The 27,860-nt window shown below is 57.3% G+C and overlaps 2 protein-coding genes and 1 non-coding gene across 6 annotated transcripts; all 3 read left to right on the top strand.

Moving 5' to 3' along the window:
- The first annotated feature begins 63 nt into the window (after window positions 1-63).
- LOC138687554 (uncharacterized) lies at window positions 64-618 on the top strand. The gene has a single exon (XM_069795514.1). The coding sequence runs from the start codon at window positions 64-66 to the stop codon at window positions 616-618; it is 555 nt and encodes a 184-aa protein (XP_069651615.1).
- On the top strand, window positions 432-27,860 carry AP1B1 (adaptor related protein complex 1 subunit beta 1). Of its 4 annotated transcripts, XM_069795356.1 has the most exons (24): window positions 432-527; window positions 6,012-6,124; window positions 7,511-7,573; window positions 8,661-8,766; window positions 10,645-10,780; window positions 11,596-11,841; window positions 12,690-12,880; window positions 13,469-13,690; window positions 15,094-15,214; window positions 15,435-15,530; window positions 16,633-16,748; window positions 17,568-17,733; window positions 18,657-18,755; window positions 19,154-19,413; window positions 19,833-20,034; window positions 20,981-21,001; window positions 21,334-21,363; window positions 21,488-21,634; window positions 22,166-22,311; window positions 22,891-23,020; window positions 23,626-23,710; window positions 24,219-24,305; window positions 25,099-25,253; window positions 26,651-27,860. In XM_069795356.1, exons 3-24 carry the CDS (start codon window positions 7,537-7,539, stop codon window positions 26,723-26,725), a joined length of 2,874 nt encoding a protein of 957 aa, XP_069651457.1. In that variant the 5' UTR covers window positions 432-527; window positions 6,012-6,124; window positions 7,511-7,536; the 3' UTR covers window positions 26,726-27,860. The 4 variants fall into 4 exon arrangements, with proteins under 4 accessions (XP_069651457.1, XP_069651458.1, XP_069651459.1 ...); XM_069795357.1 differs by lacking the exon at window positions 20,981-21,001; XM_069795358.1 differs by lacking the exon at window positions 21,334-21,363.
- LOC138687594 (small nucleolar RNA SNORD125) lies at window positions 22,435-22,538 on the top strand. Its single transcript, XR_011326748.1, has one exon. It is a non-coding gene; the product is annotated as a small nucleolar RNA SNORD125 (small nucleolar RNA).

Below are 27,860 nucleotides of genomic sequence, written 5' to 3'. Positions count from 1 at the left end.
GCACTCCCGCAGAACCCCGGGGACCCTGGGCGCGGGGGCGGGGCGGAGGGGGTCGGAGGGGTGATGGCCGCAGCCCCCCGGTGCATGCCGGGACGGATGCGGACCGCTGCGGGCAGCAGGGTCCCGCCAGACCCCTCCTGCCCCCCCCCCCCTTTCCCCATCCCCCCCCTCTCGCCGGTAGAAGAACCGCTGACGGTGTCCCGCTCCCGGACATCCGCCACCGGCCCGGGTCCCCGGGCAGGGGGGTCCCGGTGGGGTCCCCCGGAGCGGGGGGGGGTGCAGCCGGCTCGGAAACGGGAGACCGTAGCCCCGCCCCCGTGCTGGCCCCGCCCCCTCTGCCCCGCCTCCCCGCCACCACCCCGTCCTCACGCTTTGTCCCCGCCCCTGCCCCGCCCTATCCCCGCCCATCACTACCGCAACCACGCCCCCGTCCCCGCCCATCCCGGCGGTAACCCCGCCCCGGAAGCGCTCCCCCGCTCGGCCCTCACTTCCGCTGGGCCGGTGGCAGCGGGCGGCGGCGGCAGCAGGTACGGGCCGGGCCGGGAGCCGGGGCCGGCGGCTGCTGCTCCTCCAGGCGGCCCCGCTGTACAGCCCTCCTCGGTAGCGGGGGCTGCTTAACGGGCCTCGGCCGTGCGCACCCCGGGTCGGGCCTTCCCTCCGACTCCCCACGCCGGCGGGCTTCGCTCCCGGTCGGGCCGGGCCGTCCCCTCCCCTTGGGCCTGGGACTTTCCTGCCCCTCCGGCCCGGCTCCCACCCCTGCCCGGGCGCGGCAGTATACGGGGCACCCTCCAGCCAGCAGCCTGGCTCCGGTCCCTACTCCCCGCGCCCCCTCCCCGCCTTCAGCCCGGGGCCGCATCCCACCCCGCGGGCACGACCCGAGCGGGCGCCAGGGCTGCGCCTCTGCCTGTGGCCTCCTGTAGCTCCATCGCCCAGTCCTGCCCTCCCGATCCGTCCCGGGTGGGTGCACGGGGTCAGCCCCAGAGTTTGTCCCCCCCTCTACCCCCCCTGCAGCACCCAGGGGACCGTGTCCTCGCCGGCAGCCAGAGCCACTGGTGGGCAACACGCCTGGTGGGCAGAACCCGTTGGAAGTGCGGGTTTCCTTGCCTGCAGCAGGGGCTGGGGGCAGCTTTGGGGACTGATAAGCTGTTGCTACCGTCGGTGCGTGCTTCTCAGGGCTGCGGGGGTCTGGCCTCTGTGCAGGCACTGCCATGGCTCAGAGCATGGCAAGGCACGATGGGATCCCAAGATCCATGGGAAGAGGTCGGTACCAGGCTCTGCTGAGACAAGGAATAAACTGGGAACAGGGCATGGATCGGACAGGCAGGCACCTGGTCTGATATCCTGTGCTTGCTGCCTCCTCCACGAAGGTTTTAGGGGGGCAAAACCCCAAAGTTTGATAAAAAGGAGTCTGTGAAACAGATTCTGCCTAAAGGAGATGTATTATAGGTGTTCTCTGTCTTCTCTGCAGGTACTTTATATCGTACGGAGCTTGCCAGAGGTATAAAACTTGTCAGGGATGCCGTCCCTGAGTAGCAGTAGGGGATTACGCGGGGTTTTGCTGTCCGCTTTTGCTTGGGGCATGGAATGTTAAATGGGTGCCTCAGATAAGCAGTTGCCTCGATCTGGTTTGCTACCCCCCAGGCCTGGCCATAGGAGCTGTGGGCTGCTTCTCGCATGGCTCAGGCCACTGGACTGAACAGACTTGTCGCTTTGGGACCCCAAGGGGCTTCCCAGAGGTGTTGGTCCTTAATCGGATCAAGCTAGGCTGGGAACTTCGTGGCAGGAGGTATCTGGCCTCAGAGCCATGCAGAGCCTGGCGTTCCTGGGAAGAAAACATCCCCTCTGCCGCGGGAAGCTGTTGGGGCTGATGCTGCATCCTGTTACCTCCAGAACAGGGTCCTCAGCGTCTGTGAGGGCGCTTGGCTGGCGTGGGCTGGCATTTCAGGAGGGACACTGCGGGTGTTATCCGTGCTTGAGGTGATCTCTGAGCTTATGCTGCTTAAAGTCCCCCGCCACGGCTCTCTGGAGCACGATGCTTTGGGCCCTGCGATGTTGGGATCCCCGCGTGCTGCTCTGCCTGGCAGTGTGTGGTACAGGGGATGCCTCAGGACTTTCCTTTGTCTGTTTGTGTGTTTTATTCCCCAATTATTGGTTGATGGGTTGTATCAGTTGCGACTCTTTTTTTCTGCGTACAGCCGCTCTCATGGCCCTTGTGCTATCTGGGTTAATTAAGGGCCAGATGCCGGCGCTTCAGGGTTTCGGATTGCTCAAGCGGCGGTTCAGCAATTGAATTGATCTGTCACGATTTTGGGCACCTTGCTAATGCTGTGGTGAGTTTGGCAAGGCTTTTACCCATGAGTTATTGAAAGGGTGCACCTTAACCTGTTGGTTGATGGGAGATGGACCCTCTTGGAAAGCGTGTCGGTTGGTCAGGAGCAGGTTTGCGAGAGGACACGCTGCCAGCCTGCGGGGTTCACAGACCGTTGTCTGCGCTTGTTACTGCTGTTGATTGGTGGCTCCTATTCTAGAAGGTGCAGGATAATTTGTGCTGCTGGCTGGCTTTGGGCAGTTCCTTTCAGGGGAATGCGGAGGGTATGTTTACAACTTAGGTTTTTATCTTCCCCCACTGGTATCTGTGCTTGCTCCGGGGGTTTTATTCGCCGAGGCCAGGGACGTGCAGTGCTGCTGAGAGATGTGGGGGGCTGTCACCACCTCATGCCTGCCTGGCCTTTTGCGTTGGCTTGAACTTGCTTCATATCAACAGAGAATAGTTGTGTGAAGTCCCCACAGCTTCAATTATCTGTCTCAATATTTAGGGTTTTTTTTCATCTGCCTTCATTTTCTTTAATTGTGCCAACTGGCTGGTTTTACTGATACACCTCAAGTGCTTTATTTGCAGCTGCAAGAGGGTGTGTTGCTTGCTCATAGGAGTTTTCTTTCCCTGCTAACCTTCAGCTGACCCTCTGTTTTCTAGGTGAGCTGTTTCCTAGAAGCTTGCCCTTTGAGTTCCTGCTCCTCTTTGCCTCTCCCTCTGCTTTAGGTGCCAATGTATACCCCCCGATGTGCAGGGGACCTGTGTTTGTGCAGGGCTGGAGTGGATGCATTTCCCTGCATTTGCTTCCTTCCTTCCTTCCTTCCCGCCTGCCTTGGCAGACCCTCCTGAAGACACATGTCAGGCTGGGTAGATTAAAACTTACTGTCAGCCAGTAAACTCCTGTTCTGGGCTGTCACAGAGTCTGTAGAAGGATTGGTGGGGCTATGGTGAGCCCTCTCTCTGTAATAGCTAGAGATCTGGGGTGTCTTGGGCACAGCTAAATGCTCATGTGATGTTTAGATGGCTTGTTCCTCTGGAAGAGTGGCAGCAGCAGCACTTTCCCCGCATCCCTTCCCAGGCAACGGGTCTCTATTGTTAGAAGCTGAAAGACTCCCATCAGCAGCATCTCAGCCTTCAAGGATGGAGGAATTGGCCTAAAACAGGGCAGTAAAAGTAGCTGAGGGTCGCTAACGAGTTTTCGTCTTCCACTTTCCATAAGAGGATACGAGTGGCACCAGTGATGGCTTATTCAGCATTGGTGTTGTCCCTGGGAACCCGCTGGCAGCACCGCCTCGGTGAGAAGCACTGTGCCATGTTTCATGCTATATCTTGGTTTTAGGAGCATCTTATTCACCAGGGACAGCTGAATTCGGGAGCCCACTGGCATGGCAGCCGGGAGGAAGGGACAGTTGAGGTCCACCATGGTATGAACCCGAGGGCCTGAGATCCAGGAGGGGGTTTGCACCACATTGTGCCCATACGGGTGCGTCACCCAGTGGCTCTGAAATGCAGGTCCTGGGAGGAATGCATTGTCCTGCATTCAGCTGTGTGAGCTCAGCTGGAGGAACACCAGGTTCTCCTTCAGCCTCAAAGTGCTTCATGAGCAGCAGAAAACCAGATGCTCCAAACCATGGTGCTTCTTCCAGCTGGGCCACAGGCTCCTTGGTGCTGCATTGCAGGAGCAAAATAATCTTGTTAAAGCTGTGTCCATCAAGGAAGGTGTCTGTAGCAGCACCTAGCAGGACCGTTCTACTGTGTGTTGTGTGAATGTGGGCGATGTTTTCCACCTCAAAGCGGGTGGAGGGGGACTGTGGGAGGTAGAGTGGCGTGGCCACTGTCGCACTGGGGTCTCAGGAGAGCAGCGTTGCTCTGAATCTTCTGGAGCTCTTGAATTTAGTCGTCCCAGGTGAATAAGATCAGGGATAAAAAATGCTTTGGAGAGCCCCTTTCCTCCCAGAAGCTGGTGTGGGGGGCTGAGCAGGGCTGAGCTCCCCACATCTCCATCTCCACATCACTGAGCCTGGCCGGCGCAGCCTGCAAGGTGGGAGTTAGAGGAGGGATTGCTGCTGGCACATCCTCTGTTTTCACGATTAGTAGGGACTTCAGGGAGGAGGTCTCCCACTGCTGCTTGGCTGCAGGGACCACCCGAGAGCAGAGGACTTTGTCGCAGGACAGGGCTTGGATGGTGTGGGAGCCCTCGTGCCCTGGGATGGTAGATCCAGGGTCCCAGTGAGGATGCGGGTTTGTGCTGCTGCAAAGGCTTGTCCTCAAAATGGACGTGAGGAACCTGAACTAGGTGTGGGTGAGCTCTGGGTGCTCCCCTCCAACACCCAGCTGCTGTTTTGCTACCAGATCTTTACAAATGCTTTCAACTCCTTGAATTCAGTTTGCAAGACTGGCTTAAAATACGTTTGGCAAGAAGACAGGGTAAAATTTGAGCCACCACAAGGTCAGGGGCTTTTTGACTTCCTTGTTTGCTTGCCGCAAATCTTGCATCCTGCTTTTTCTGAGTGCTGGTGCTGCTCCCAGCTGTTGGGAACTGCTGCTCTGCTCAGCCCCTTGCCGGGAGATCAGCGAGTGCTGGGACACTTTTCCCAGCCTGGAAGGGAGCTCAGTGGGAATTGCTGGAGTTGGGGGAGCAAACACCTGCACTCTGCTCCCGCTCTGTGCCACACGGTGAGCGCTTGCTGCCATCTCCCTGCTTGCTTGCTGCCATCCCCCTGCCTGCGGATGAGCTCCTGCCGCCCATTTTTGCCTGCCAGGTGCAGGTTGTTTAGCAAGGGCAGAATATTTGCAACTTGCTGTAATGACTCTAAACGGTCAGATCTGTTCAAATGAGATGACTGAGGCTGTCGGCTCTGGATCTGACACCCCCTCTGCTCCTGTGTGCCAGAAACCTGCCTTATTTACTGTCAGGCTCCAGTTCGGCAGAGGGGACCCTGCCACATCCATCCCTTTCCCCAGTTCAAGCTGGACAAAGATGTGCATGGGAGAAGATGGGGCAATGCAAGAGCTGCTCTGCAGTCCCTGAACCGTTTCCTTTGCCCTCCTTAGAACTGGAGCCAGGCAGCAGCGTTGGACCCTGCCCAAGGGCTGAGCTCGGGGGAAATCACCTTCAGCAGGGCTGTGCCAGTGGCGGTCGCATCCCCGGGCTGGCAGGCAGCCCTGCCTCGTCACCCTTGGTTAGCCTGGGGGGATGCACATAGTGCAGGGTGCTGAGCACCCAGCTTTGGCGAGTGTTTAGAGTCTTGCTCAGCCTCTCTTCACCCTGCTCGAGGCGCTGGGTTGCTTCAAGTCTGGTCCTGCCGCTGGGGTGGCTGAGGGGTTGGTGTGGGGAGCAAGGGGTGCGCCTTAATTCTCGAGCTCAGGCTGGAGGAGGTGGCAGTTTGCTTTTTGGATGCTGCTGTCGGCACTGCAGGGCTTAAAGGAGTGGGGGACATGGGGGGCCATCTCTGTCTCTGAAATTAGTGGGGTTTTGGATGGCTAAAACACACGCTGCGGTACCCGGAGGCTCTGGGAAACTGGGAAGCTGCAGGAAAGCGGCAGGCGTGATTCATGTCTCCGAGCTGGCTGCAGAAATTCCCTGGTAGGCTTCAAGTTTGCTTTCCAGGCACTTCTGCAGAGCAGGGCTGACTGCGAGCCAGGTCAGTGAAATCGGAGGGACTGCAGTAAATTCTCCTTCCTCCCTCTCTTGCAGGACGGGATCTGCAGTCAAGCGCAGAGTGCTGCTGCGGCGCAGCCTGGGAGCTCCCACTGTTCACTGGAGAGCCATCGACCTAGGGGGGGAAAAAGGCTCTGAATAAATCCCAGGTAACTGAAGCAGGGAGGAGTGTTGTGTCTTACATGAGGCTGCCTGGGAAGCGGTTTGCTCACGGGGCAGCCTCAGAAGGGCTGGGGTAGTACGGCGGCAGACTTGCCCCCTCTGTAACAGCTTTGGGACCGCACTGCCAACACCCAAAGCGAGCCCTGAACTGATGCAAATTCTTTCTTTCTTACTGCCTGCCAAGCTGGCTCTGGCTGTGCATGCTGCCCAGTGGGCTCAGCCCCCAGATTTTATCCAGATTTTCTTTTTATCCCTGTTGGGGATCCCTATCCAGCTTGGACAGGGAACAGAGGGGACCGTTCGTCTGTCTGCATCTCGTGTACTTGCAGGGGATTGCTGCATTTGGCTTTCAAGATGCTCATTTACATTTTAAAACCATTTGCAAGCTCTTTTTTTTTTTCTTTTTTATTTTTTTTACTTGGCTTTGCTTTCTGTGCTCCTGCCCCTCCAAAACATCAAGGCCACTGCGGGCTTTCAAGGACGATCGTCTGGTTTCTTTGCTGTTGAAGGAAAGATGGGTGAAACAGCCGTAAAAGACAAATCCCTGCTGACCTTTAAGAAGGGCTATCTGCTGCCTGCACATCGGGCTTCCTCAGCCTGCCAAGCCGTAAATCTGCCCTAAACTGCCTGAATTATATAATATAGCCCCAAGTGCTGGGCGGAAACCCGTTGAATTTAAAGCAACACTGCCAGAGCAGGGATGGTTTCTGGAAAAGGCTCCTTTTGATCTTGCCGGCATGCTTGGTCAGGCATTGCAGACTCGTGCCCCGCTCGGCTGCACTGTCCCCTTGCTCCGGCATTGGTCTGAGCCTTGGGTTTTGCTCGGTTCCTCTTCCCATCCCAGAGCTGTTCCCTGTGTAAGAGTGAGGGAGAGCTGGGGGTGAATTTTCCCTAGAAAAGTGTTTCTCGGACGAGGAGACACAAACCCAGGGGAGATTGGCTGAGTCCTTGTGGCAGGGATGAGGGCTGCCCAGCTCTGCGTGGGGTAGGGTGAGCAAAGTGGCTGCTGCTACTGGTGAGAGAAGCAAGTTGGGGTTGGAGCCTGAGCAGGGGTGAACGCTGGCGTCTTCGGTGACTGCTTTCCTCCTCCTCCTCCTCCACATCCTCGTTAGCAAACCAGCTGATTCCCCACTCATTGGCAGAGCCCGTGGTGCGCCAGCGTGGCTGCGAGGCACTCACCCGCCCCTGGGGAATGGGCTCGACTGGCAGCGCGGGAGCTGAGGGCTTCTCTGGGTGCTTCATCTCCTTGTGACTCTTCCCATGAAAGCCCAAGCTCTTTCCCTCCCCTGGCTTTTCCTTCCCGGAGCTCTCCCTAGCAACCCCAGTAAGGAAACTATCAACCCTCAACCTCTCTGGTCTGCCTCTCCTCCCAGGGACGTGCCGCTAGCTGGAGACCACCATGACGGACTCGAAGTACTTCACCACCACGAAGAAAGGTAAGAGAGGGAGTGGGAGGGTCATACAATTTTTCCCCAAATAATCAGGCTCTTCTTGCACCTGTATAAGCCAGATGGGGAGGGCTGTCCCTGCAGTGGGAAGCTGATGGAGGTGCCAGCTCTTGTGGGAGTGCCCTGAGCCCACATGGGGTGCTGTGGCTGACATCTCGCTCTGATGCAGCCAGGGCGGCTCCTGGGCTGCCATGGGGTCAGAGCACCTTGTCACCAGCCCCCTGAACCCCGACAAGGCTGTTGGCAGCTGGGTTATTGCCTTTAGCAGCTCAGGAGTGGCTGCGGGACACAGCCCGCCCCCTGTGATCCCCTGGGCTGGGATAGAAGCGCTCAGGGTGTTCGACTTAAGCACTTTCCAGACCAAGGAATTAATGTGGAGGAAAGCCATGTGGCATCTTCCTCCTCAATCTGCCTGCCCGGGAGTGAATAAAGAGCTCAGCATGGCTTTGCATGGGCAGGAGACGATGCCCTTCAGCTGGGTCTGGAGCCTCTGCCACATGCAGAGCGGGATTTGGGAGCCACCATCCCTTGCACGGGCTTGAAGAGCAGTTCCCAAAATCTGCCTGTGTTCACTGCTGTGGGTGCCTGCCGTCATCTGGGCTGCAGTGGGCTCCCCAGGTAGGGGAGGGCCTCCCAACAGCCATGTGCAAGGCTGAGGCTTCACTGTGTGCTCTGATAACTGCCCCACAGCCAAAAATACCTGCCGAGTAAACCCTGTGTCCTGTCCTTGGTGTGTGGGGTGCTGGTGCTCATCATTCCTGCAGTGTCTGTGGTCCTTAAAGCCCTCTGGGGCTCTCATGTAGCTGGAGGAGCCACAGGGATGCACTAGCATGCTCGTCTCCATTTCCACGGATAAGAGCTGAGCCCCCGGAGCAGCTCTGGCCCTCAGCGAGACATTTGGGAAGTTAAATCCACCTTTCCAGCTCCTGGCACCCCGGAGCACCTGGGGTGGCAAAGGAGCCCCAGCACGCAGTGGGTAGGAGCTGTGCTCACCCTCCCCTGGAAGCAGCACCCAGTGGAGGGGTGGGTGCCCCATCCCCTAACCCCTGAGCTCCCCCTTTTCCCCTTCCTTCAGGGGAGATATTTGAGCTGAAAGCTGAACTGAACAGTGACAAGAAGGAGAAGAAGAAGGAGGCTGTGAAGAAGGTGATAGCATCCATGACTGTCGGCAAAGATGTCAGGTGTGTGGCGGTGCTGTGCCAGGGGTGCCTGGGCCAAACTGCGCCGGGAGGGTGCCTGGATGGCTTGTGGGCTCCCGTTTTCCCCCATTGCCTCCGAGGCGTTTTCATGCTGGCTTTTGTCTTGGGTGAGGACTGAGTGAGCTCCTGGCTGCAGCTATACCTCCTGCTACGGGAGGAAAATGTTTGTGTAAGCGTGGCCGTCTGGCACGCAGGGGCTTGCCTGGCTTTGATAGTAATCTGGCTAAAAGAGGATTGGTCTGGCCGCCAGATAAGTTGTTGGGATTATTGCCGCTTCCTTCAAGTGTTACTAAAAACAAGCGGAAACCCCCTCTGAGCCTTTATGGCAGAGGGTTGGTGTCTCTGCCTCGGTGTCGATAAGCCTTTTGCAGCCACTCCAGTCCAAAAGGTCGGGTGGCTGCTTTTCCCTCTTCTCCTTTATCCGTCTGACTGAGCAGCACGTGGCCTCTCTGTCCCCTCCTTCCCACACGGACCCGTCCCCACACACCCTTGGCATTACACACCATGTCAGCACTTTACTTGCCATGGTGCATTTGAGAATAGATGGAGGAAAACTGTGGTCTAGGCTCTGTGTTTGGTAAACTGGTGTGTCCCTGGCTCCCAGAGCACTCGCAGCAGCGGGTAACGCTTCTGTCTTGGGGCCGCTGTGGAGAAGATGACACCGGACATGGCAGGGACTTGCCTGAGGCTGGTCAGGACTCAGCAGAAGCTACATCAATTGGAGAGGAAATATCAGCTGTGGCAGCCCATTTTTTTGGTGTGCGTGTGCATATTTCAGGCTGCAAGAAAGCTAAATTACTAAATTCACCCCTCCCTGGGAGGTGCCAGGAAAGCCTGGTTTAGCCTGGGGTGAGAGCAGCTGAGGCGGGTGGCAGCTCTGCCGGCAGCAGGAGCTCTGCGAGAGAACTAGTGAAGCGCAGTACCCCAGGCTTAGGGGTGCCCTGGGTTTGATCCTGTAAGCGATGGCTGGGTTTGCGGTGGCGGAGAAGCTTCCAGGAGCCAAGGGACATCTGTCGGAGTGGGATAACTCCTGCATTAGCCTTCTGATCTTGATTGCTTCTCCTAAGGTGGTTTAATAGTCTAATTGGTCTGTCTGTATCTTTAATAGTCTAATTGGTCTGTCTTTATTGTCTGTGGTGAAACAGCGTCTCTGGCATCCCACAGCTCTAGGGCATTTGGGAAGGGAAAGCCCCCAGCTCCATGCAGGCAGCTTGGCAGCTCTGCTCTGTCCTAGCAGAGCATCGTTCTGCTGCAGGGCTCACCTGGAGGAGTGGGCTGTTCCTTACACCCAGTCCTGGGTGTTTACTTCTCTAACGTGATGTTTCTCATATACGACGTGGGTCGAGCGCTCAGCAGTTTGCAGCAGGACAGCTTTAACGTGCGCAAAAGCAGGGGATGGTTTTGGTAGGGTTGTGTGGGAGGGATTGTGCAGAAGGCGATGGGGGAATGGCTCATCTCCCATGTCCTCTCACAGGTGCCAGAGGCTTTCGCACCGTCCCGTGATAACTGGGTGATGTTGCACCTTCTGCCAGGGTAGTGGACGTGCACCAGAGCTGGGATACAGCAGAGCCATGTAGGAGAGCTCAATTTTGGTCCATTAGGGGCTGTTTTGAGCTGCTCTTGGTAGAGATGCGTAAAGAAAAACTTTCTGGGGATGGGTGATTTAGCCGCATCTGCTGTAGGGTTGGCTCAGGTCCTGGGAGAGCCTGGGGTCTTCTGGCTTCAGGAGTGGGTTGAGCTGTGGGAACGGGATGGCCGCACACCTTGGGAAATGTGGGGTCCCTTAGACAGTGGCGTCTCCTTCCCCTGGCTCCACAGCACGGCTGTGTCCTGCCTTCATGGAGGTGCTTTGTGTTTCAGTGCTCTCTTCCCAGACGTGGTGAACTGCATGCAGACAGACAACCTGGAGCTGAAGAAGCTGGTCTACCTCTACCTGATGAACTATGCCAAGAGCCAGCCGGACATGGCCATCATGGCAGTCAACACCTTTGTGAAGGTGAGAGGAGAGGGTTGCGTGCCTGAGAGCCGCATGCTGCAGCGGGTCAGTTCAGCCCACCACGTGCATCCCTGCTTTCATGCGAGGCCACCACACTAAGCTGCCATGTACCTCAGTCCAAAGAAGGGAACGTGGGCAGCTTTCCAAAGCCTCTATCTTTGGGAGTAGGGGCTCCCCTAGCTCTAGAGAACTAAGCGAATTTGTGCAGTAATGCAGAAGAAAAACATTTTCTTGGCAGCTGTACTGTGCCACTTGCTCTGTCAGTGGCAGCTTTGGTTGTGGGCAGCTCCTGTGATCGAACTGCCATCATGTGAGCTTACGTGCTGAAGTCTCTGCAGCTGAGAAGGCCCTCGTGATCTTCCAGTTGGAGTTGGGAACTGAAGAGCATGTTTGTTAGGAGCCAAAATATTGCCAGATCACTTTGTGGAAAGGCTTGGTGGGCATTAGAGAGAGTTTTAGCTTTTTAGGAAGGAAAAAAACCCACACAATAAACCCGATAGATGCATTTTCCAGGTCAGGTGGCTGTTCTGCAGGGTGGCAGCTGACTTCAGGTACTTGGTGTAAGTGATGAAGACAACAGATTCCTGGAGGTGTGTTTGGAGTGACAAACGATGGTGTTAAAACTCTGTGGGTGCCAGATTGCAGAACAAGAGATCAAACCTCTCTCTTGGGTGACTTGTTCTCGAGAGCCAAGTGTTAAAACCTCTAGACTTCACGTACCCAAAGGAGAATGGAGGTCCTGAAGCCACCACTGATGCCTGTGATTCAAGGAGCAGTGGCCCAGGTTATCTAATCTCCCCCTCTCATCCCCACAGGACTGTGAGGACCCAAACCCTCTGATCCGGGCTCTGGCTGTGCGGACCATGGGCTGCATCCGCGTGGACAAGATAACGGAGTATCTCTGTGAGCCCCTGCGGAAGTGCCTGAAGGACGAGGACCCTTACGTGCGCAAGACGGCAGCTGTCTGCGTGGCAAAGCTCCACGACATCAATGCCCAGCTGGTGGAGGACCAGGGCTTTCTGGACACCCTTAAAGACCTCATCTCGGACTCCAACCCCATGGTGATTGGTTTCTGCCTTCTCCATCCTCTGTTGTCTTCATCCAAATGACAGTAAACGCTCTCCTTTCATCTTCCCTTCATCTTCACATGCTGACTCCCTTCCTTCCATTGCTCCCTTTCACTCTTCTTTTTGGTGCTTAACAGACCCGCTTTTGGGGACAGCTGTTTCTGAGGGCTGCAGGCTATGTTCCTTGTCCTGTAACCCTGTCTCCTGGATGGAATGTTTCTCTGATTCCTTGGCAGTGTGTTATTAGTCTGTTCCCAATGGGCAGGAAGCTGCCCTGGCCAGCTCGGAGCAGGGGATGGTGGCAGCAGGGAGCTGATGCTTGGCTCTGATACCACATAGCTGGTGGCTTTTGCCTCTGGTGAGGGTTTCCTAGAAGCTGGGCTTTGGCCAGCATTAGTGTCCCTGCTTTTCCCCAGGCGTGAGTGACTTTAAAGCCTGCTTTCCCTAGGGTTTCTCTTCCCCCAGCCTTTGCTGCTCTTCAGGTCTTGCCACAGGCGTAGCGGCAAGCCCGGGAGCTGCCGCAGAAAGTGATGGGGCTCCGCAGAGCTGCCTGGGGAAGGGGAACGAGAGCGGGTTCCTCTGCGCCGGGCATGGGGCCAAGGCTGACTCCTGCTGAACATGTGCGAACCGTTGGAGATGTGGCGTGGGTGGTGGGACCATGCTGGTGGTGATTGCTCATCTCCTGAGGATCAGCTGGTGGGGAGGAGAAGCTGGTGCCCAGATGTCGCTGGGATGCGAGGTGCCGATATGGAGGATGCAGCTCATCCGCTTGCACCAGCTTTCCCCCAGGCTCTTGAGCCACATTCAGTGTCACCTAACACGTGTCCTGTCCCCTCTGTCAGGTAGTGGCCAATGCAGTAGCGGCTCTCTCAGAAATAGCGGAGTCTCACCCGAGCAGTAACCTCTTGGACCTCAACCCTCAGTCCATCAACAAGCTGCTCACGGCCTTGAATGAGTGCACTGAGTGGGGCCAGATCTTCATCCTGGACTGCCTGGCAAACTACATGCCCAAGGATGACCGGGAAGCCCAGAGGTGAGGGAGGCTCTGGGTACTGCCAGGGCAGTGCTGCCTTCAGGGCACCCTGGACCAGCCAGAGTGGGGCTGGAAAGGGGAGGGGGACAGGCAGGTATCGACTGAAGGGCCTTACACACTGCCCTTTCTCCTCTAAGAAGCTTCTTCATCCTCCTGACCCTTGGAATCCTGCTGCAGGAGGTGGGACAGTGAGCATCTGCTGGCCACCGTGCCTTGGGCACAGCCATCTGGAGACTGCTGTGGTCCCGTAGCGAGCCCTGTCCCTGTGCTGGCACAGGGATTGTGCTTCTTGAGCTGCTTCAAAATGTGGCCTTACCATGCAGCAACGGACGACAGGCACTAGGGAGCTCTGAAAGGGGGTCACTGCAACAGGGTTTTGTAAAGGGTGGGAAAGAACCATCATCAGGGCATTTAAGAGCCAGTTCAGCATCTCTTGGGAAGGTCTTAAGTGCTGCTTAGCTGTCCTGCTGCAAACTCTGCCAGTGCCTTGTTTTTCTATCGGTACTAGCAGCAATGTTTAAGCAGGAAGACGGGCTGTGATAATTTTCTTTCCCTTCTCATTACCTCTCACCCCTCCAACACCTCCAGCATTTGCGAGCGGGTGACGCCCCGGCTGTCCCACGCCAACTCGGCGGTGGTGCTCTCGGCGGTGAAAGTGCTGATGAAGTTCATGGAGATGCTGTCGAAGGACCTCGATTATTACGGCACGCTGCTAAAGAAGCTGGCCCCACCGCTGGTCACCCTGCTTTCTGCAGAGCCCGAGCTGCAGTACGTGGCTCTCCGCAACATCAACCTCATCGTGCAGAAAAGGTGGGTGCCATGGAGCAGCAGGAGGGACAGTGTGGCTCAGGCTCTCCCTCTTCTCTGTGCGTGCTGCTTCCCAGTGCTTCAAACCCTCTGCAGCAGTGTCAGGGCTTTGCTGACACAACCTGTTGTGTGTTTTTTTTTCTTCTCTATTATCTAAAATCCAAGGGCTAAGCGTAGAGAGTCAGGTGAGACAATGAGCAGGGAGCTAAGCTGGGATCTCCAGGAGGGGTTTATTTTAATTTATTGTTTATTTGTGGGAGTAAGGGATGGAAAGGCCAAAAGCTGGAACTTCGGTTTAGTCATTAAATGTCTAGTGAGGAATTTTTGTGATATCAGCTTGTTTCTCTGCAGTTGTCCTCTTTGAAAAAGTGCTGAGAGTCCTTTTGTCCCTTTGCTGATCTAAAATTGCTGGTGGGCAGGAGGTGTCCGAGGCCCCACACATGTGCCCCGAGCAGAACTGGCCAGCTGGAGAGCCATGCTTTGCAGTGACAGCCCCAGTCAGATGATTTGTCGTCCTACCAGCTATCACTGTGGTTGTCTATTAAAAATAGCAGCAATTTCTGGGAGAAGTGGAAAGCAATTAGTGTCCCTGGGAGCAGGAATGTGGAAGGCAGGTTGACTCCTTGGAGCTGGACCTGGCCTATCTCTTTCCCAGCTTAGAGAGAGGATGGTCTGGTGAGAAAGGTCCAGCCTAGCCTTGGGGTCTGGATTTGTATCCCTGCTCCCCCCAAGACATCCCTTCCAACCTTGGCAAGACAAACGTCCCCTGTTGCCTTACGTCTGGTCTTTGTTTGCGGCAAGGTTGTGCTCTGTCCCCTGCGTGCCAGCAAAGGGGAGCCAAGGGACAGAGTCCTGGGGGGATAGATAATCATGGTATCTTGGATTCCTTGGCATTAAATGGGCCCCCAAAACCTTGTGCTAGTGGCCAAGGAACGTCGTCCTCCTGGCCCAGAGCTGCTTGCTCTCTGGCTCTGGGTTTCCCCAGCTTATGTCCTCGGTGTCCTCAAGCCTTCACCATCCCAGCTCCAACCTCGGCCAGGGAGTGATGATTCATGCTTGTAGCTGGCTAATGGAGTAATGAATTTGTAGGGACTGGGGGCATTAGCTGGCTGCAGGGTCAGGTGAATGAATCCCCATCCGTCTCCTGACCGGTGTGCAGCTTTCTGGGGAAAGGTGTGCGCCCTTTCTGCACTGCTTTGCCTGCTGATTGCTGCCTGGGTCAGAGCCTGGAGGTGGGAGCAGAGCTCAGATCTTGCTTCTGCCACTAGAGAAATCATCTGATAGCAGTATCAGGTGTCCAGAAAACTCTGGAGAAAACCATGGTTTCTGGAAGACTTTTCATGTCTCTGTGGTCAAAGTGAAGGAGCGTGTGTCTCCCTTAATCGCTCCCTCTCCTTGTCTTCCAGGCCTGAGATCCTGAAGCATGAGATGAAGGTGTTCTTTGTGAAGTACAACGACCCCATCTATGTCAAACTGGAGAAGCTGGACATCATGATCCGCCTGGCTTCCCAGGCCAACATTGCCCAGGTCAGGGTCTGCCTGATGGTGGTGGGTGGGCACCAAGGGGGTCATCCAGGGGGCTCCAGCCCTGTGGGGAGGGGATTTGCCTGAGAAACCCTAGACCCAGCTTTGCAGGATGTGGATGGGAGCAGCTGTACCGCTCAGTCTGCTTCTGTGGCATCACTGTCCCACTTTTCTGGTGGCTTTTCTTGCTGCTGGGCTCTCACTCTCTTGTTCTCTCTGGCAGGTGCTGGCAGAGCTGAAGGAGTACGCCACGGAGGTGGATGTGGACTTCGTAAGGAAGGCGGTTCGAGCCATCGGCCGCTGTGCCATCAAGGTGGAGGTGAGGGCTAGGTCGTTTTGGGTCCTGATGGCAACTGTGGCTAGGCAAGGCATCACTCTCCAGCGTGTGTTGGATGAGCTGGAGGTCATCCCACCCCAGGAGTTAGTGCTTCCCCGACAAGCTGGAGCCTTTGTGGGCCTGGGGATAAGCCACAGTTGTTCCACAGGGCATGTACGGGGTGTAAGGAGGGCGTTTCATCCCCTTACTGTTTGCTGCTGGAGCTGTTTTAGGATCCTTGCCTGCTCTGTGCTCCATTGCAGACCTGACTGCCTGCAGCTGTGCCTGGTGTGTTAATGCAGTGGGTGATACAAGTGGCTTGTTCAGGGACCGCAGTGGGGGCTGGGAGGGAGCTAATCCCTTACCATGAGGGGCCAGGAGGCTTTGCTTCCCCTTGGGGGTAATTTGAAGGGGATTATTGAAAACCTTGCTGTGGCTCCACATGGCCCAGGTACAGGCAGGCGCACAGGCAAGGTCGTGTAGCTTTGAGCCAGCTGATATTGCACTGGATTTACTGCAGAGTATCCTCAATCACATGAGACAAACTGCTCGACGCCAGCAAGCTGGGGACTGGTGAGAGGCAGGAGGAGATGCGCTGGAGCTGGCTCAGGCTTTGCTTCCCACCAGGAGCTGAGCTGGCCCGGCTCTGCTGTTAGATCGATCCCTTCCCTCTGCAGTGAAGCCAACCTCTCCCAGGGGGATTTACTATCACGGCATTAGCTCTGTTCTTCCCTCTCTATTAATGCCGAGCTGTGTGGCTGTGCAGATCCAAACTAAGGCAAGGTGCAAGATGCTGCTGCCCTGGCAAGCTGAGGTCTAGGCTTGCTGCTGCACCTGATGGCCTGAAATGCATCCAGTGGGAGCAGGGAGCAAGCGGCTTGTGGGGAGAGAAAGCTCTGGGAGCATGCAAGGGAGATAAGCAGGAGCCAGACCTGGATGGGAAGGGGAGACCACACTTGTGCATCCCCCTGTTCTGGTCTGGGTTGGATTTGGGGCAGGTATGGAGGGGATAAGGCAGCAAGGAGCAGGTGTGGGAAGGGCAGCGGAGGCTTTGGGACAGGAATGTAAGAGCATCGCTGCTTGACTGACCGAGTCCCTCCGACAGCAATCAGCTGAGCGCTGCGTCAGCACCCTGCTCGACCTCATCCAGACCAAAGTCAACTACGTGGTGCAGGAGGCCATTGTCGTCATCAAGGACATCTTCCGCAAGTACCCTAACAAGTGCGTGGCAGCCGCCTGCGAGCCTTGGGTGGTTGCTCCCAGTCCTAGACAGGCTCTTTCTGCCCCTCTGTGCTTGGGGGGCCCTACAAAGACCCAGGCATGGGTGAGGGTGGGCTGCTGCTCCCTGCTGTGGGATGGTTGGAGGTGAAGCCACCTGGAGCCTCCCTGCAGTGAAGGTAGCTTTGGGTTTTTTGCCAGCTGGGGTTGTGATCACCGGTTAGTGCTGCCCCAAGAGTTAAGCTGGGGGCAGGAAAGCCATCCCCAGCCCCGGGAACTTCCCCAGCCCCATGATGGCAGTCCCAGATCCAGACACACAAATAGACAGGAGCTGCCAGAGACTTCGAGGTACCTCCCATCAGCATAAACTGTCTCTGGCTTTTAATTCAGTGCTCCTGATGCTTGAGGAAGGGCAGCAGGAGGAGAGGGGAGTGTTCCAGCTGAGCCAGGATGAATAGGCAACTGCGTGATCAGGAAGTCATGTACTGATAGTGGTAATAAATACTAATGAACTGAATTAGTAGCAAACAGGAACTCTGCACAAATAACCAGTGACTCAGGGCTGCTGCAGAGAGGAGGGAGACCAGATGCACAGGGCTGAGAAGTTAATTCAGCAGCAGGGCTGGCAAGCCAGGGGAACATGCTCTGGGACCAGAGAGGGATTGGTGTGGGCAGCATCACACCTTGCCACAGCCCTGGGGAGAGGGGACAGCCCCAGGCAGGTGGCAGGGACTGAGGGTGATGGGATGTGGTTTGGAGTTAGAGTGGAGGTAGGACTTGGGTTTCTTGCTTTCGGTGAATGCGTGTCCTCTCCTCGGGAAGGTACGAGAGCGTGATCGCCACCCTCTGCGAGAACCTTGACTCCTTGGATGAGCCTGAGGCACGAGCTGCTATGATTTGGATTGTGGGAGAGTATGCCGAGCGGATCGACAATGCTGATGAGCTGTTGGAGAGCTTCTTGGAGGGCTTCCATGATGAGAGCACCCAGGTGTGGTGGGATGGGGGGGCAGCCACTCATGCGATGGGGGGATCTGGTTGCCAGCAGGACCAGCTGGTTGTGGAGTGACACTGTGAGAAATCTTGTGCTAATCAGAATGTAACAAAGCAATTTGCTCTAGCAGGGTTGTGAAGATGTTTTTCTTGCAGGCGCTTGGGACAGTGGTGTCCCACAGTGGCTTTGGGTGTAGAACGTGACCCATGAAATGCCACCATGGTGGTATCCCAAGCACCTTCCCTCCTTAGTAGTTGGGAGGGACCAAGTGGTCATTTGGTCATTCCTCTGTGGCAGGACAGGCACAGCCCTTTGGAGCTGGAAAACGGAGACAGGCAGCTGAAAGGAGCAGAAGGAACTGTGCCTGCCCCTTCTGCCAGGGCAGCTGAGGCCAGTGGTTTTGCCTATGGAATTTTGGGGTGTTTCCATCTATGGAAACTTTCTACAACCCCACTGTGCAAAACACCATGAAACTAAGTTGTGGTGAACAGGGGAAATTCTATAAATGCAGAATAGCAAAGCCAGTGATCCTGGCAGCCCTGTCTTCAGTCTAAAGAGACTGTCAGAGGTGAGTCGCTGCTGCTTATCCTTGTAAAAGTCAGAGGATGCTCTGGCCTTCGCCCTTGTGGGACCGTGTAGCACCATCCCAAGATCTTGCCTAGTAACCTCTGTGTCAACCTGTGGCTCTTGACAGGCTGAGGGTGCGGTAATTGGCTTGAAATGAGCTGCAGACCTGGCTGGGAGCCATGCAAAGTCCCCTGACACTTGTCACTGCCACTTAAGTGGTCACCACGTGTTTGGTCCCTTGAAAGGCAGGTTGGGGTTACGTCCTGGCAGCACATATGGGAAAATTCACGTGTTCTTGCACAAAAATGGTGTGATCTGTCTGTCTCTCCCTAACCCTGCTCCTCTGCCCACAGGTTCAGCTGCAGCTGCTGACGGCCATTGTGAAGCTGTTTCTGAAGAAGCCCACCGAGACGCAGGAGCTGGTGCAGCAGGTGCTGAGCCTGGCCACGCAGGTGGGTAACAGCTCCACATGAGGGAAGAGCTTCCCGTGGGCCTCGCCATCCCCCTCAAGGCGGTGGGAATGGCTTGGTAATGCAGTACCCGTAATGGGAGGCAGATAATTGGAGCTTAATTCTCAAAAAGCTGATAGTTAAAGTCCTGGAGAGCAAGGACACCATCTCCTGTAGTGCAGGAGGCATCTTGTGCTGTTTCCCTGCTAACCCTGGTGCAGCAAAGCAGTGTCGCCTCTGTACAGCAGAGATGTGACATAAATAGCTTTAACTTTTATCCCCATGATCCCTCTAATACTACAGCAAGACTTAGATGGGGCCAAGATGCTCTGAGTTGCTCTATAGCAGCTGCAGCTTCCCCTGCCCAATGGTTTCAGCACTAACCTCCGTGCTTCCCGAAGGACTCTGACAACCCCGACCTGCGGGACCGTGGCTACATCTACTGGCGCCTGCTCTCCACGGACCCTGTGGCCGCCAAGGAGGTGGTGCTGGCGGAGAAACCCCTCATCTCCGAGGAGACGGATCTGATCGAGCCGACGCTCCTGGATGAGCTGATCTGCTACATTGGGACACTGGCCTCCGTCTATCACAAACCTCCCAGCGCCTTTGTGGAGGGGAGCAGAGGGGTTGTGCACAAGAGCTTGCCCCCACGAACGGGCTCGTGAGTATCTCTGCCTCCCCAGGGTGACTCCCCACCCCGTGCTGGGACTTCCAGGGCTGGATCCATGTGATGGGCAGGTTGGATGCTGAGCCAAGTGGCTGTGGGGCTGCCACGGCCACTCACAGCACTGTGCAGAGCTGGCTTTGTCTGCTGTGCTCGGAGCTGAGCTGAGGGCCCCCCTTTCCCAAGGGGAGGTTCCCCTGTAGGAGCAGGGCTGTATGGATTCAATACTGTCCTTACAAGGCTGAAGTGGAAGGTGATCTCGATGAGAATGTGTTGTGTTGGGAGCCGTGCTGGGACAGGGTGTCTCTTTGAATGCTCTCTGCAAAGCGCAGCTGGGTGAACTGTCTCTAGTGGGACCTGTCAGCTCAGCTGGAGCTCCTCAGCATCTCATGTCTTTCCCTTGCCATTCCCTCTAGGAGCGAGAGCGCCGAGAGCCCCGACACAGCCCCCTCGGGGGTGCAGGCGGCTGAGCAGCCGGCTGTCATCCCCACTCAGGGTGACCTGCTGGGTGACCTGCTGAACCTAGACCTGGGTCCCCCGGTGAGCGGGCCTCCCATCGCCACCTCCTCTGTGCAGATGGGTGCCGTGGACCTCCTCGGAGGCGGCTTGGATAGCCTGGTACGTCACAGCCCCGTGTGCTCCTTCCCTGATGCCTGACTATTCTGGCCGCATTGTGCTGGGTTTGATGCTGGCTCCTGTCTGGAGCTCCTGGGCATGTGATGGGCTTGTCTGCCTGGAGACGTCCGGGCTAGTCCTTTCTTTCTACAGCTGGTGAAGACAGAGGGGCACTGTGCCCTAATTTATCTTGTCCTCATCAGATGGCTGGAGCAGGGCAGGGGGTTAGTGCTCCCGAGTGCCTTTTCTCTCAGTACCTGAGGTCTGTGTAGATGCTTCTGCTGTCTGTGCTGTGCTGCAGGGGTGACTGCTCTTCCTGGGTCCCCCTCTGAACCCCACAGCTGCATGAAACGGGGATGTGCCCCGAGCTGCTGTGGGGCTGGGCCGAGACGTGCCTGCTCCCGGCCTGCAGGGTGCTTTAACAGTTGTCTCCTGCACTGGGAGATCTGGAGGTGACAGCTTGTCCTCCTGGGAATGCTAACCAAGAAGCTGTTTGGCTGCAGGGTGAGGGATGGAAACCTCTGCCTGGTTGAGACTGCCTGCCCCACGGGTACCGGCGATGGTCCAGGCTCCCCAAAGAAAGAGTTTGAAGTTTTCTCCACTGCTCATAAAGTCCAGCAGATATCCCCCAAGGGGAGGCAGTGTTGCTGTCTCTTTGCCTGCTGCCTCTCCTGGTCCGTAAGCCCTCATGTGCTGCCCTGGCTCTTTGTGGGCTCCAGGGTTTGGTAATGGGCTGGCGCTGCGTGCAGGGACGAGAGACCCTGGTCGTGCTCTGTCCCCTGGCTCCAGGGCAGCCACAGATGGACAGAGGGACGTGTTGGCAGTGCAGCAGGACTAACCTCTCTTCCCTCCTCCTGTTCTTTTTGTCTCTGTTTTTTGTCTCTTCTCTCCTGGCTTGTCTCTGCATGTGGCTGGCTCTTCTCTTCGCCTTGCCTGCTTCTGCTTGGAGATGGGGGACGAGTCGGAAGGGGTATGGATCAGCCCTTTTCTTAGCCCTCTCGACCATGCGTAACCCCAGCACCCGTGCCCACCCCTGGCTGTGCCACTGCTCCCCCCATGCAGCCTGAGCCTTCCTGTTCAGTGCCCCAATTACACCTCACTTCCCTCTGGGGACAGCCAGGCCCCCAAACAGCTCCTGGCACACCAGGTCTGGGACTGCTGGAGCATCCTTACCAACTCTGGGCCCTCGCTAGCCCACACTGATGCTTTTAGAGGGTGCCCTTGATGGGGCATTTTGTGGGACCCCTATGCCCTTGGTGCACTGGCCCCTGCCCCTGCTGATGCCCCTTTCTTCTCTTGCAGCTGCGAAGCGATGTGGGAGGCAGCCCTGCTGTGAGTGTGCCCTCGCACCTGAACCCCTCTCTCACCCTCTGCATCCGCCGCCTCCTCCTCCTCCTCCTCTTCCTCTCCCTCACCCTGCAGTGCCCCCCGTAACCCGCTCCCTTGTCCCCCACAGATGGGCGGCAGTGGCAGCTTCGCACCAGCGCCCAGCACTGCAGTGCCCGCGAACCTGGGGGCACCCCTTGGCAGTGGCCTGGGAGACCTCTTCGACCTCACCGGTGGAGTGGGGACCCTGTCAGGATCCTACGTGGCACCCAAAACGGTGAGTGGGACAGCTGAGCCCCAGCTGCTGGCTGCTGGCAAAGCTCACGGCTGCTGCATTAAAGGGGGCAGAGACCCCCGTGCCGGCTCCCTGTGGCAGGGCCTCCCAGGGGAAGGTGGAAGATGAACCCCCTTTTCCTGGCATGGTAACAAGCCGAGCGAGGGTAGTGGTCTGCAGATGGAGAAGATGTTATAGTGCTTCCCTGGGTGCGGGGATGCCGGGCAGAGGTGGTCTGTGTGTTCCCCCAGGTGGCACGGAGCCCTAAGCAGAGGGGAGAGCAGGGATCTGTTGGGTCACCTCTCTGATTTTGGGGCTGTGCTGTTTCTCAGTGTGCGGAGTGAGGTTTGGAGGAGGCAGCAGCAGCATCCCGCAGCCCTGGCTAGGGTGAGGGTGACTGTGCCCCTGCTGACTGTGTTGGTAGTCATGAAATGGCCCTGGTTTACAAATACCCTGCACAGCTCTGCCAGGTGGAGAGCACCAAAGGGTTCACTTTGGGTAAAATCCCAAGGGTTTCTTGTCTCTTTAACCCAGGTCTGGCTCCCTGCCATGAAGGCTAAGGGGCTGGAGATCTCCGGCACCTTCAGCCGGCAGGTGGGCTCCATCTCCATGGACCTCATGCTAACGAACAAAGCTCTACAGGTCATGTCCGACTTCGCCATCCAGTTCAACCGCAACAGGTGAGGTCTCTCCTGGGCTGCATCAGCAGCGACCGGTGAAGATGCTGTGCGATGCCTCTGAGCTCAGCCCTGGAGTGGTTGTGTGTGGAAGAGGGTGGGAGGAAGGGACCGCAAGCTGCAAGGGCTGGGAACAGCCTCACATGATGACCTTCTCTCTCTGATGGCTGTGGTGGTGATGATCATCAAACCAAAGCCTCTAAGAAGTTGACTGAAGAGGCCGTTCCTCTGGGGTCTGACCACAGTCCCATCAGTTGTCCTCCTGGTGAACTGATGCTTCCTTTTCCCTCAAAGGGACACAACAAGAGATGGCCCTGAGGGAACGGTGCAGGAACGCTAAGCACGGGTGTGAGTCTGTGTGGGAGGAAGGAGTGAGATTTTGGGGCTACCTGTTATTGCCCCAGGGTGGGCAGGGCAGGAGCCAGCCTGGTCCTGGACTGTGCAGGGGCAGTAAGATGAGCTGGGGTGGTCCGGGTGGAAGAAGGCAGGGAGTCCCCAGGTTGGCCCAGAGTAGACAGGCAGTGCCTTCTGCCATCATCTGCTGCCCCCCTGACCCCCTGCCCTCCTCGGGTTTTCCCCCAGCTTCGGCCTGGCCCCGGCAGCTCCTCTCCAGGTCCACGCACCTCTCGCCCCCAACCAGTCCGTGGAGATCTCCCTTCCGCTCAACACTGTTGGCTCTGTCATGAAGATGGACCCCCTGAACAACCTCCAGGTGCGGAACACCCAGAAACTCCTGGGAAGCTGGGGATGGGGCCAGGGGTGCTCTGGGGTGGGTTTGCTTCCTCGGGAGGGAGCCAGAGGGAGGTGTGACAGCAGGAGCCAGCCAAGAAGAAAGGCTCAGCTCATCATCTTTGTGCTGTCAGAGCTCAGTCCAACTCCGATTTGACATCCAGCTCCATGCAGGCTGCTTCCTGCATGGAGGAAGATCCTTGCTGACAGCGGCAGAGCTGAGCCTTGGCTGAGCAGCTGCTCGCAGCATGCCAGCGCAGGGAGAGATGGTGGAGACAGGGCTGTAGTTCCCAGCAGGGAGCTGGGAGAGAAGGCTAAGGGGGTGCAGCCCCAGCAGCTCCCCCATTTCCCCTATACACAGGACAGTGGCACGCCTGAAAGCATGCCAGCATGTGGGGCATGGATGCTGGCATCTCCAGCTCCTTCAGGCAACTGCCAGTCTTTTGCCTCTGATGCTTGCTGGGGTGGGACCTGGCTGAAGAGGGATTGGCGGTGTACGGTGGGATGGGATGGGTTGCTCGCTTTGGGAACTGCTCGCCTGCTGTAGGTCAGAGGAGGTGTTGACGTCCCCGTGTCCTTCTGCTCCAGGTCGCAGTGAAAAATAACATCGACGTCTTCTACTTCAGCACCCTGTACCCGCTGCACATCCTCTTTGTGGAGGACGGGAAGATGGGTGAGTTGGAGTGCGGGCAGCTGTGGCTCCTGCAAGGTGCACTTCTGCCACCAGTCTGTAGGTGCCATGCTGGCCCCTGAAATCCTCCTGCCAGTGTTCCCAGCCCTGGGGACGGACTGGGGAGCCGAGAGGAGCCAGATGCCCCTGGCAGTTGCAGATGGGAACACTGCCATGCCAGCATGACCAAGCTGTGGCTACCTGAGAAGGCCTGAGCCTCCTTCTAACTCCTCACTGCCAAGGAGAGCTTCGCTCACTGCTTATTTTGCCTTTTCTGGCACTTACCAGCCTTTTCCCCGAGCCAGCGTAGCTTGCTAACCCCCCCAAAGTGGGTAGCTTTCCTGCGGCTGGGTGAGGCTGGTTGTGGGAAGCTGCTGGAGGGGGTGGCAGCATGAGATGCCTTCAGCCGCGGGTGAAGTGGCAGCATGGCCCCTGTGTTGTACCACCTTTGGGAGGTGGCGGGGCAGCCAGTGCTGTGGCTTCACTGTGTTGGTTTTGTTCCTCGCTGCAGAGCGGCAGATGTTTCTGGCCACTTGGAAGGACATTCCCAACGAGAACGAGGCCCAGTTCCAGATCAAAGACTGTTCTCTCAATGCAGGTGGGTCCAAACCCTTCAGAAGGACCCAGCTCAGCTTGTGGCTGGCTACTGGTGACCAGCTCATCCCAGTTATCCCAGCCCAGGCTGTGGGGAGATGGGAGCTCCTTCCCCCTGGGCCCACCCTGTATCTCCAGGAAGGAGCTGCCGCTTTGCTTGCCATTGACTAGTTGTAGAAACTTGGCAGCCTCGGAGACGCTCTGCCTGGTGGGAATGTCCCTGCTGCTGAGGACAGTTTGCTGTGCCCACCCTGGGATCAGTCTCGGTGCAGAGAAGCTGAACTGGATCATGCAGCCCTGACGCTGCCCAGCCTCGCAGCAGCCTGTCCTGGCCAACCCACAGGCAGGGCAGCGGTCCCATGCTTGCAGGCAGAGCAGGCAGCCGTGGGCAGGAGCAGGGGCCAGGCTCCCTGGCGCCTTCTCACTCCCCCAGCTCCTTCTCTGGGAGATCTGGTGCCAAGCAGGACGTGCAAACCCCGGGTGGGGACAGCCAAGTCTTTTCAGTCCCACTGGCAGCAGCGAGCTGACCTTTGTGGAGCGAAGCGGGGCGGCTCTGCTTGTGAATTGAGCTCTGGGCTGCTGCCTGCCCTCCCCAGGGAGGACCTGGGAGCCGAGTTGAATAGAGCCCTTCTCCTCGCTGTGTGGGGATGGTGGGTTTTGGATGTGCTGCATCACGGGGTGGGGAGAGGGAGGGGAGGAAGAGAATGGGGCAGGAGCAGGTCCAAAGGGAGCTGGTGGTCAGCCCAGTGCCTTACCCCAAGCAGCCCCTGCAGCAGCTCTCTCCTCCTCCCACACAGATGCCGTTAGCAGCAAGCTCCAAGGCAGCAACATCTTTACCATCGCCAAGAGGAACGTGGAGGGCCAAGACATGCTCTACCAGTCCCTGAAGCTCACCAACGGCATCTGGGTACTGGCAGAGCTCAGGATCCAGCCCAGCAATCCCAGCTTCATGGTACGCCCCTTCCCTTGCCTGCCTCCGAAACAGCCCCGAGGTGGCTCTGAGCCGAGGCTGCTGCCCACCCTGCTGCCCACCCTGCCTTCCCCGCTCTCTGCTCGGAGCTTGGGTTGGGCTGGATGGTCCTGCGGCACATCTGCGATGGCAGGACCCCTGACCGGCTGCTGTTGGTGCCAGCTCTGTCCCCTGTGCCAGTCCTGGCGTCTCTCTCGCATGCGGGAGGGCAAGACAGGGTCTGCTGGCTGGCTGGGCTCTGCAGCAAAGTTCGATTTCTGCTGGGCTGCCCTCCTAGCACCGGGGAGGCACTGTGGTGGCAGCTAAAGGAAGCAGAGAGGCCCTAGCCTGGCCACGCATCGTTAAAATAAAAACCCCAACCCTGTTCCCTTCTTGGGGCATCTCCGGCTCTGCCTGTGTGCTGGGCAGCCCGACTGCAGCTGCAAACAGCCTCAGAGCAGAGATCTGTCCTCGTGTTGGACATGAGCCATCCCCATGTCCTGCTTTCCCCGGCCTGGCCCCTTCCCCACCTTCCTCGCAGCCTGTTTTCTTTGGGTTGGGATGAGCTGTGTCGCCTTGACTCACCTCTCTGTGTATCTCTGTACCTGCTGCCTGCCTGCCCTCACCGGCCTGCCCACTGTTGCAGGATTTGGAGGTTAGCAGACTGGTTTTTACCCCGGCTTTGGGCTGTCCCTGGCTGCTGCCTTGTTATTTCTGCCCTGATGTTTTTAGCTGCCTGCTGGCTGCCCTGCCAGCCCTGCGTGTCTCTTGGTGCCTCTTGCCTCTCCCTCCTGGCAGGGCTGGCACGAGGCCGGTGCCAAGAGCAGAGTTTTGTCAGAGGTGAACGTTTCGGAGGGTCAAGGTGTTCCTACCACCCTCCCGGGTTCACTTGGGATGTGGATAGCTGGAAATCCTTATCCTGGAGAATTCCCTGCTTGACACCCCTGTGCTGAGCTCTCCCTGCTCGCCTGCAGGCTGAGAAGCTAATTGAGTTCAGAGTCATTTAATATTTAATCCTTGAGCTAATAACCGAAGGGGGCTCGTAGCGCTTAGGAGAGGAAGATATCTTTGGGGAACTGTTCACCCTCAAGCTACAGGCAGTGAATCAAACCCCAAGACATGAAGTGTGTGCACGCCTCTGCCTGCCCTCCCTGCCTGTGCTGCATGTGGATGTCTCTGCTCCTCAACTGGGCGGGGGGAGCACCAGCAGTCTGGGGAGGACATTTAGGGGGCTTGGTGCTTTTTGATATCTTCTTTTATCCAGCCACAATAAGGAGCTGGGGCCACCCTGTGCCCCGTGGGGGGGGGATGCTGCAGCATGCAGGGCTTTGTGCTTTGGGGCTGGTGGCTCACCGGCGTGGGGCGAGGTGCCATGACCCCCTCTCCTCTCTCCCCCACAGTTGTCCCTGAAATGCCGAGCGCCGGAGGTGTCCCAGTACGTCTACCAAGCCTACGAAACCATCCTGAAGAACTAAGGTGCTGCTGCAGTCCATCCTCTTCCTCTCCTCCCTTTCCCGCCTGAGGATGCGGGGCAGGACCCGTGTGCATGTCTTCTTTCCTTCCTGCCAAGGAACCAGCCCCTGGGAATGTCCCTCCAGCCCTGGGGCCCTGAAAATGGAGCCGGTGCTCCCATCTCTGGCAGGGCTGGGGTGAGCAGAAGAGGGCAGGGGCACCCCAGCCAGTCCTTGCATTCCTGTAGAAATCTGTGTGTGAGTGATGCGGTGTCCTCCTTGCTGATGTTGCCCTGTCAAGAGCCCTGTTTCACCATCTGGGTCCCTGTGACTGCTGCTTTTTTTTTTTTTTTTATTTTTTTACTGAGCCGCCACACATGGGGGGCTGTTCTCCTCCCCTGCGTGCCCCCAATCCTGCAAAAATCCACCTCCCTGCTGGCGCTGGGTCTCATGGCTGCCTGTGGTGGTGTCTGGAGAAGGGTTCAGCACTCCTCAGCCCTGGGAACAGCACGCCGGGGCTCACCCTGAGCCTGTTTGGTGCTGGTTGGGGCCCAAAGTGCCGTGGGTTTGGGTGGCTCTTGCTGCAGATCCCCCTGGAGCCTTGGGCCTCAGGGCTTGGTGCAGCCTGGAGCAGGTTGGAAATGGCTTTGGCTTCTTCCTTCCCCTGCAGCAGCTCCCGCCTCTCCCCCGTTTTGTCCCCTGGTTCGGGTCAGGAGAGCCATGGGTGAGCCCCCCAGCCCTTTGGAGAGGGTCTCCTCCCCATGGGAGCTGTTTCCAAAGGTCTCAGAAGGGCCTGAGGATCTCAAATTTGAGGCTGTACTTAACAAGTGCAGTAAAAAAGGGCTTTTCTAGCCCCATCCAGCCCCCGCAGTGGGGCTGGGAGGGCTCTGAGCATTAACTCACGCTGCCCTTACCCCCCCTCTGCCCCCTGCTCCCCAGCCCCACGGCTCCCTCTGCTCCCCGCTGTCACCCATGGGTGCCGGGGAGGATGCGCTGCCTTCCCCTGTGGTGACACTACTCCTTCCCTCCCCTTCCCCCAGAAATAAAGCCATGGGTCACCCCTAACTAGAAGTGTTCGGTGCAGGAAATATCTAATATATAAATATATTGTATGTTCACTTGTTTTAAGCGAACGTTGAATAAAGGTGACATCTGCCCA

This window comes from Haliaeetus albicilla, chromosome 10, assembly GCF_947461875.1.
Source record: "Haliaeetus albicilla chromosome 10, bHalAlb1.1, whole genome shotgun sequence".
NCBI lineage: Eukaryota > Metazoa > Chordata > Aves > Accipitriformes > Accipitridae > Haliaeetus > Haliaeetus albicilla.
The sequence above is the reverse complement of the archived record's forward strand: the minus strand, read 5'-3'. Positions and strand labels throughout refer to the sequence as shown.

What these genes read in the sequence shown, in the direction of transcription:
- LOC138687554 (XM_069795514.1), top strand. Translation starts at nt 64, where the DNA reads ATGGCCGCAGCCCCCCGGTGCATGCCGGGACGGATGCGGACCGCTGCG.
- AP1B1 (XM_069795356.1), top strand. Translation starts at nt 7,537, where the DNA reads ATGACGGACTCGAAGTACTTCACCACCACGAAGAAAG. An exon ending in CAGTCAACACCTTTGTGAAG is followed by an intron (nt 10,781 to 11,595) that starts GTGAGAGGAGAG and finishes TCATCCCCACAG; the next exon opens with GACTGTGAGGACCCAAACCC. An exon ending in GATGACCGGGAAGCCCAGAG is followed by an intron (nt 12,881 to 13,468) that starts GTGAGGGAGGCT and finishes CAACACCTCCAG; the next exon opens with CATTTGCGAGCGGGTGACGC.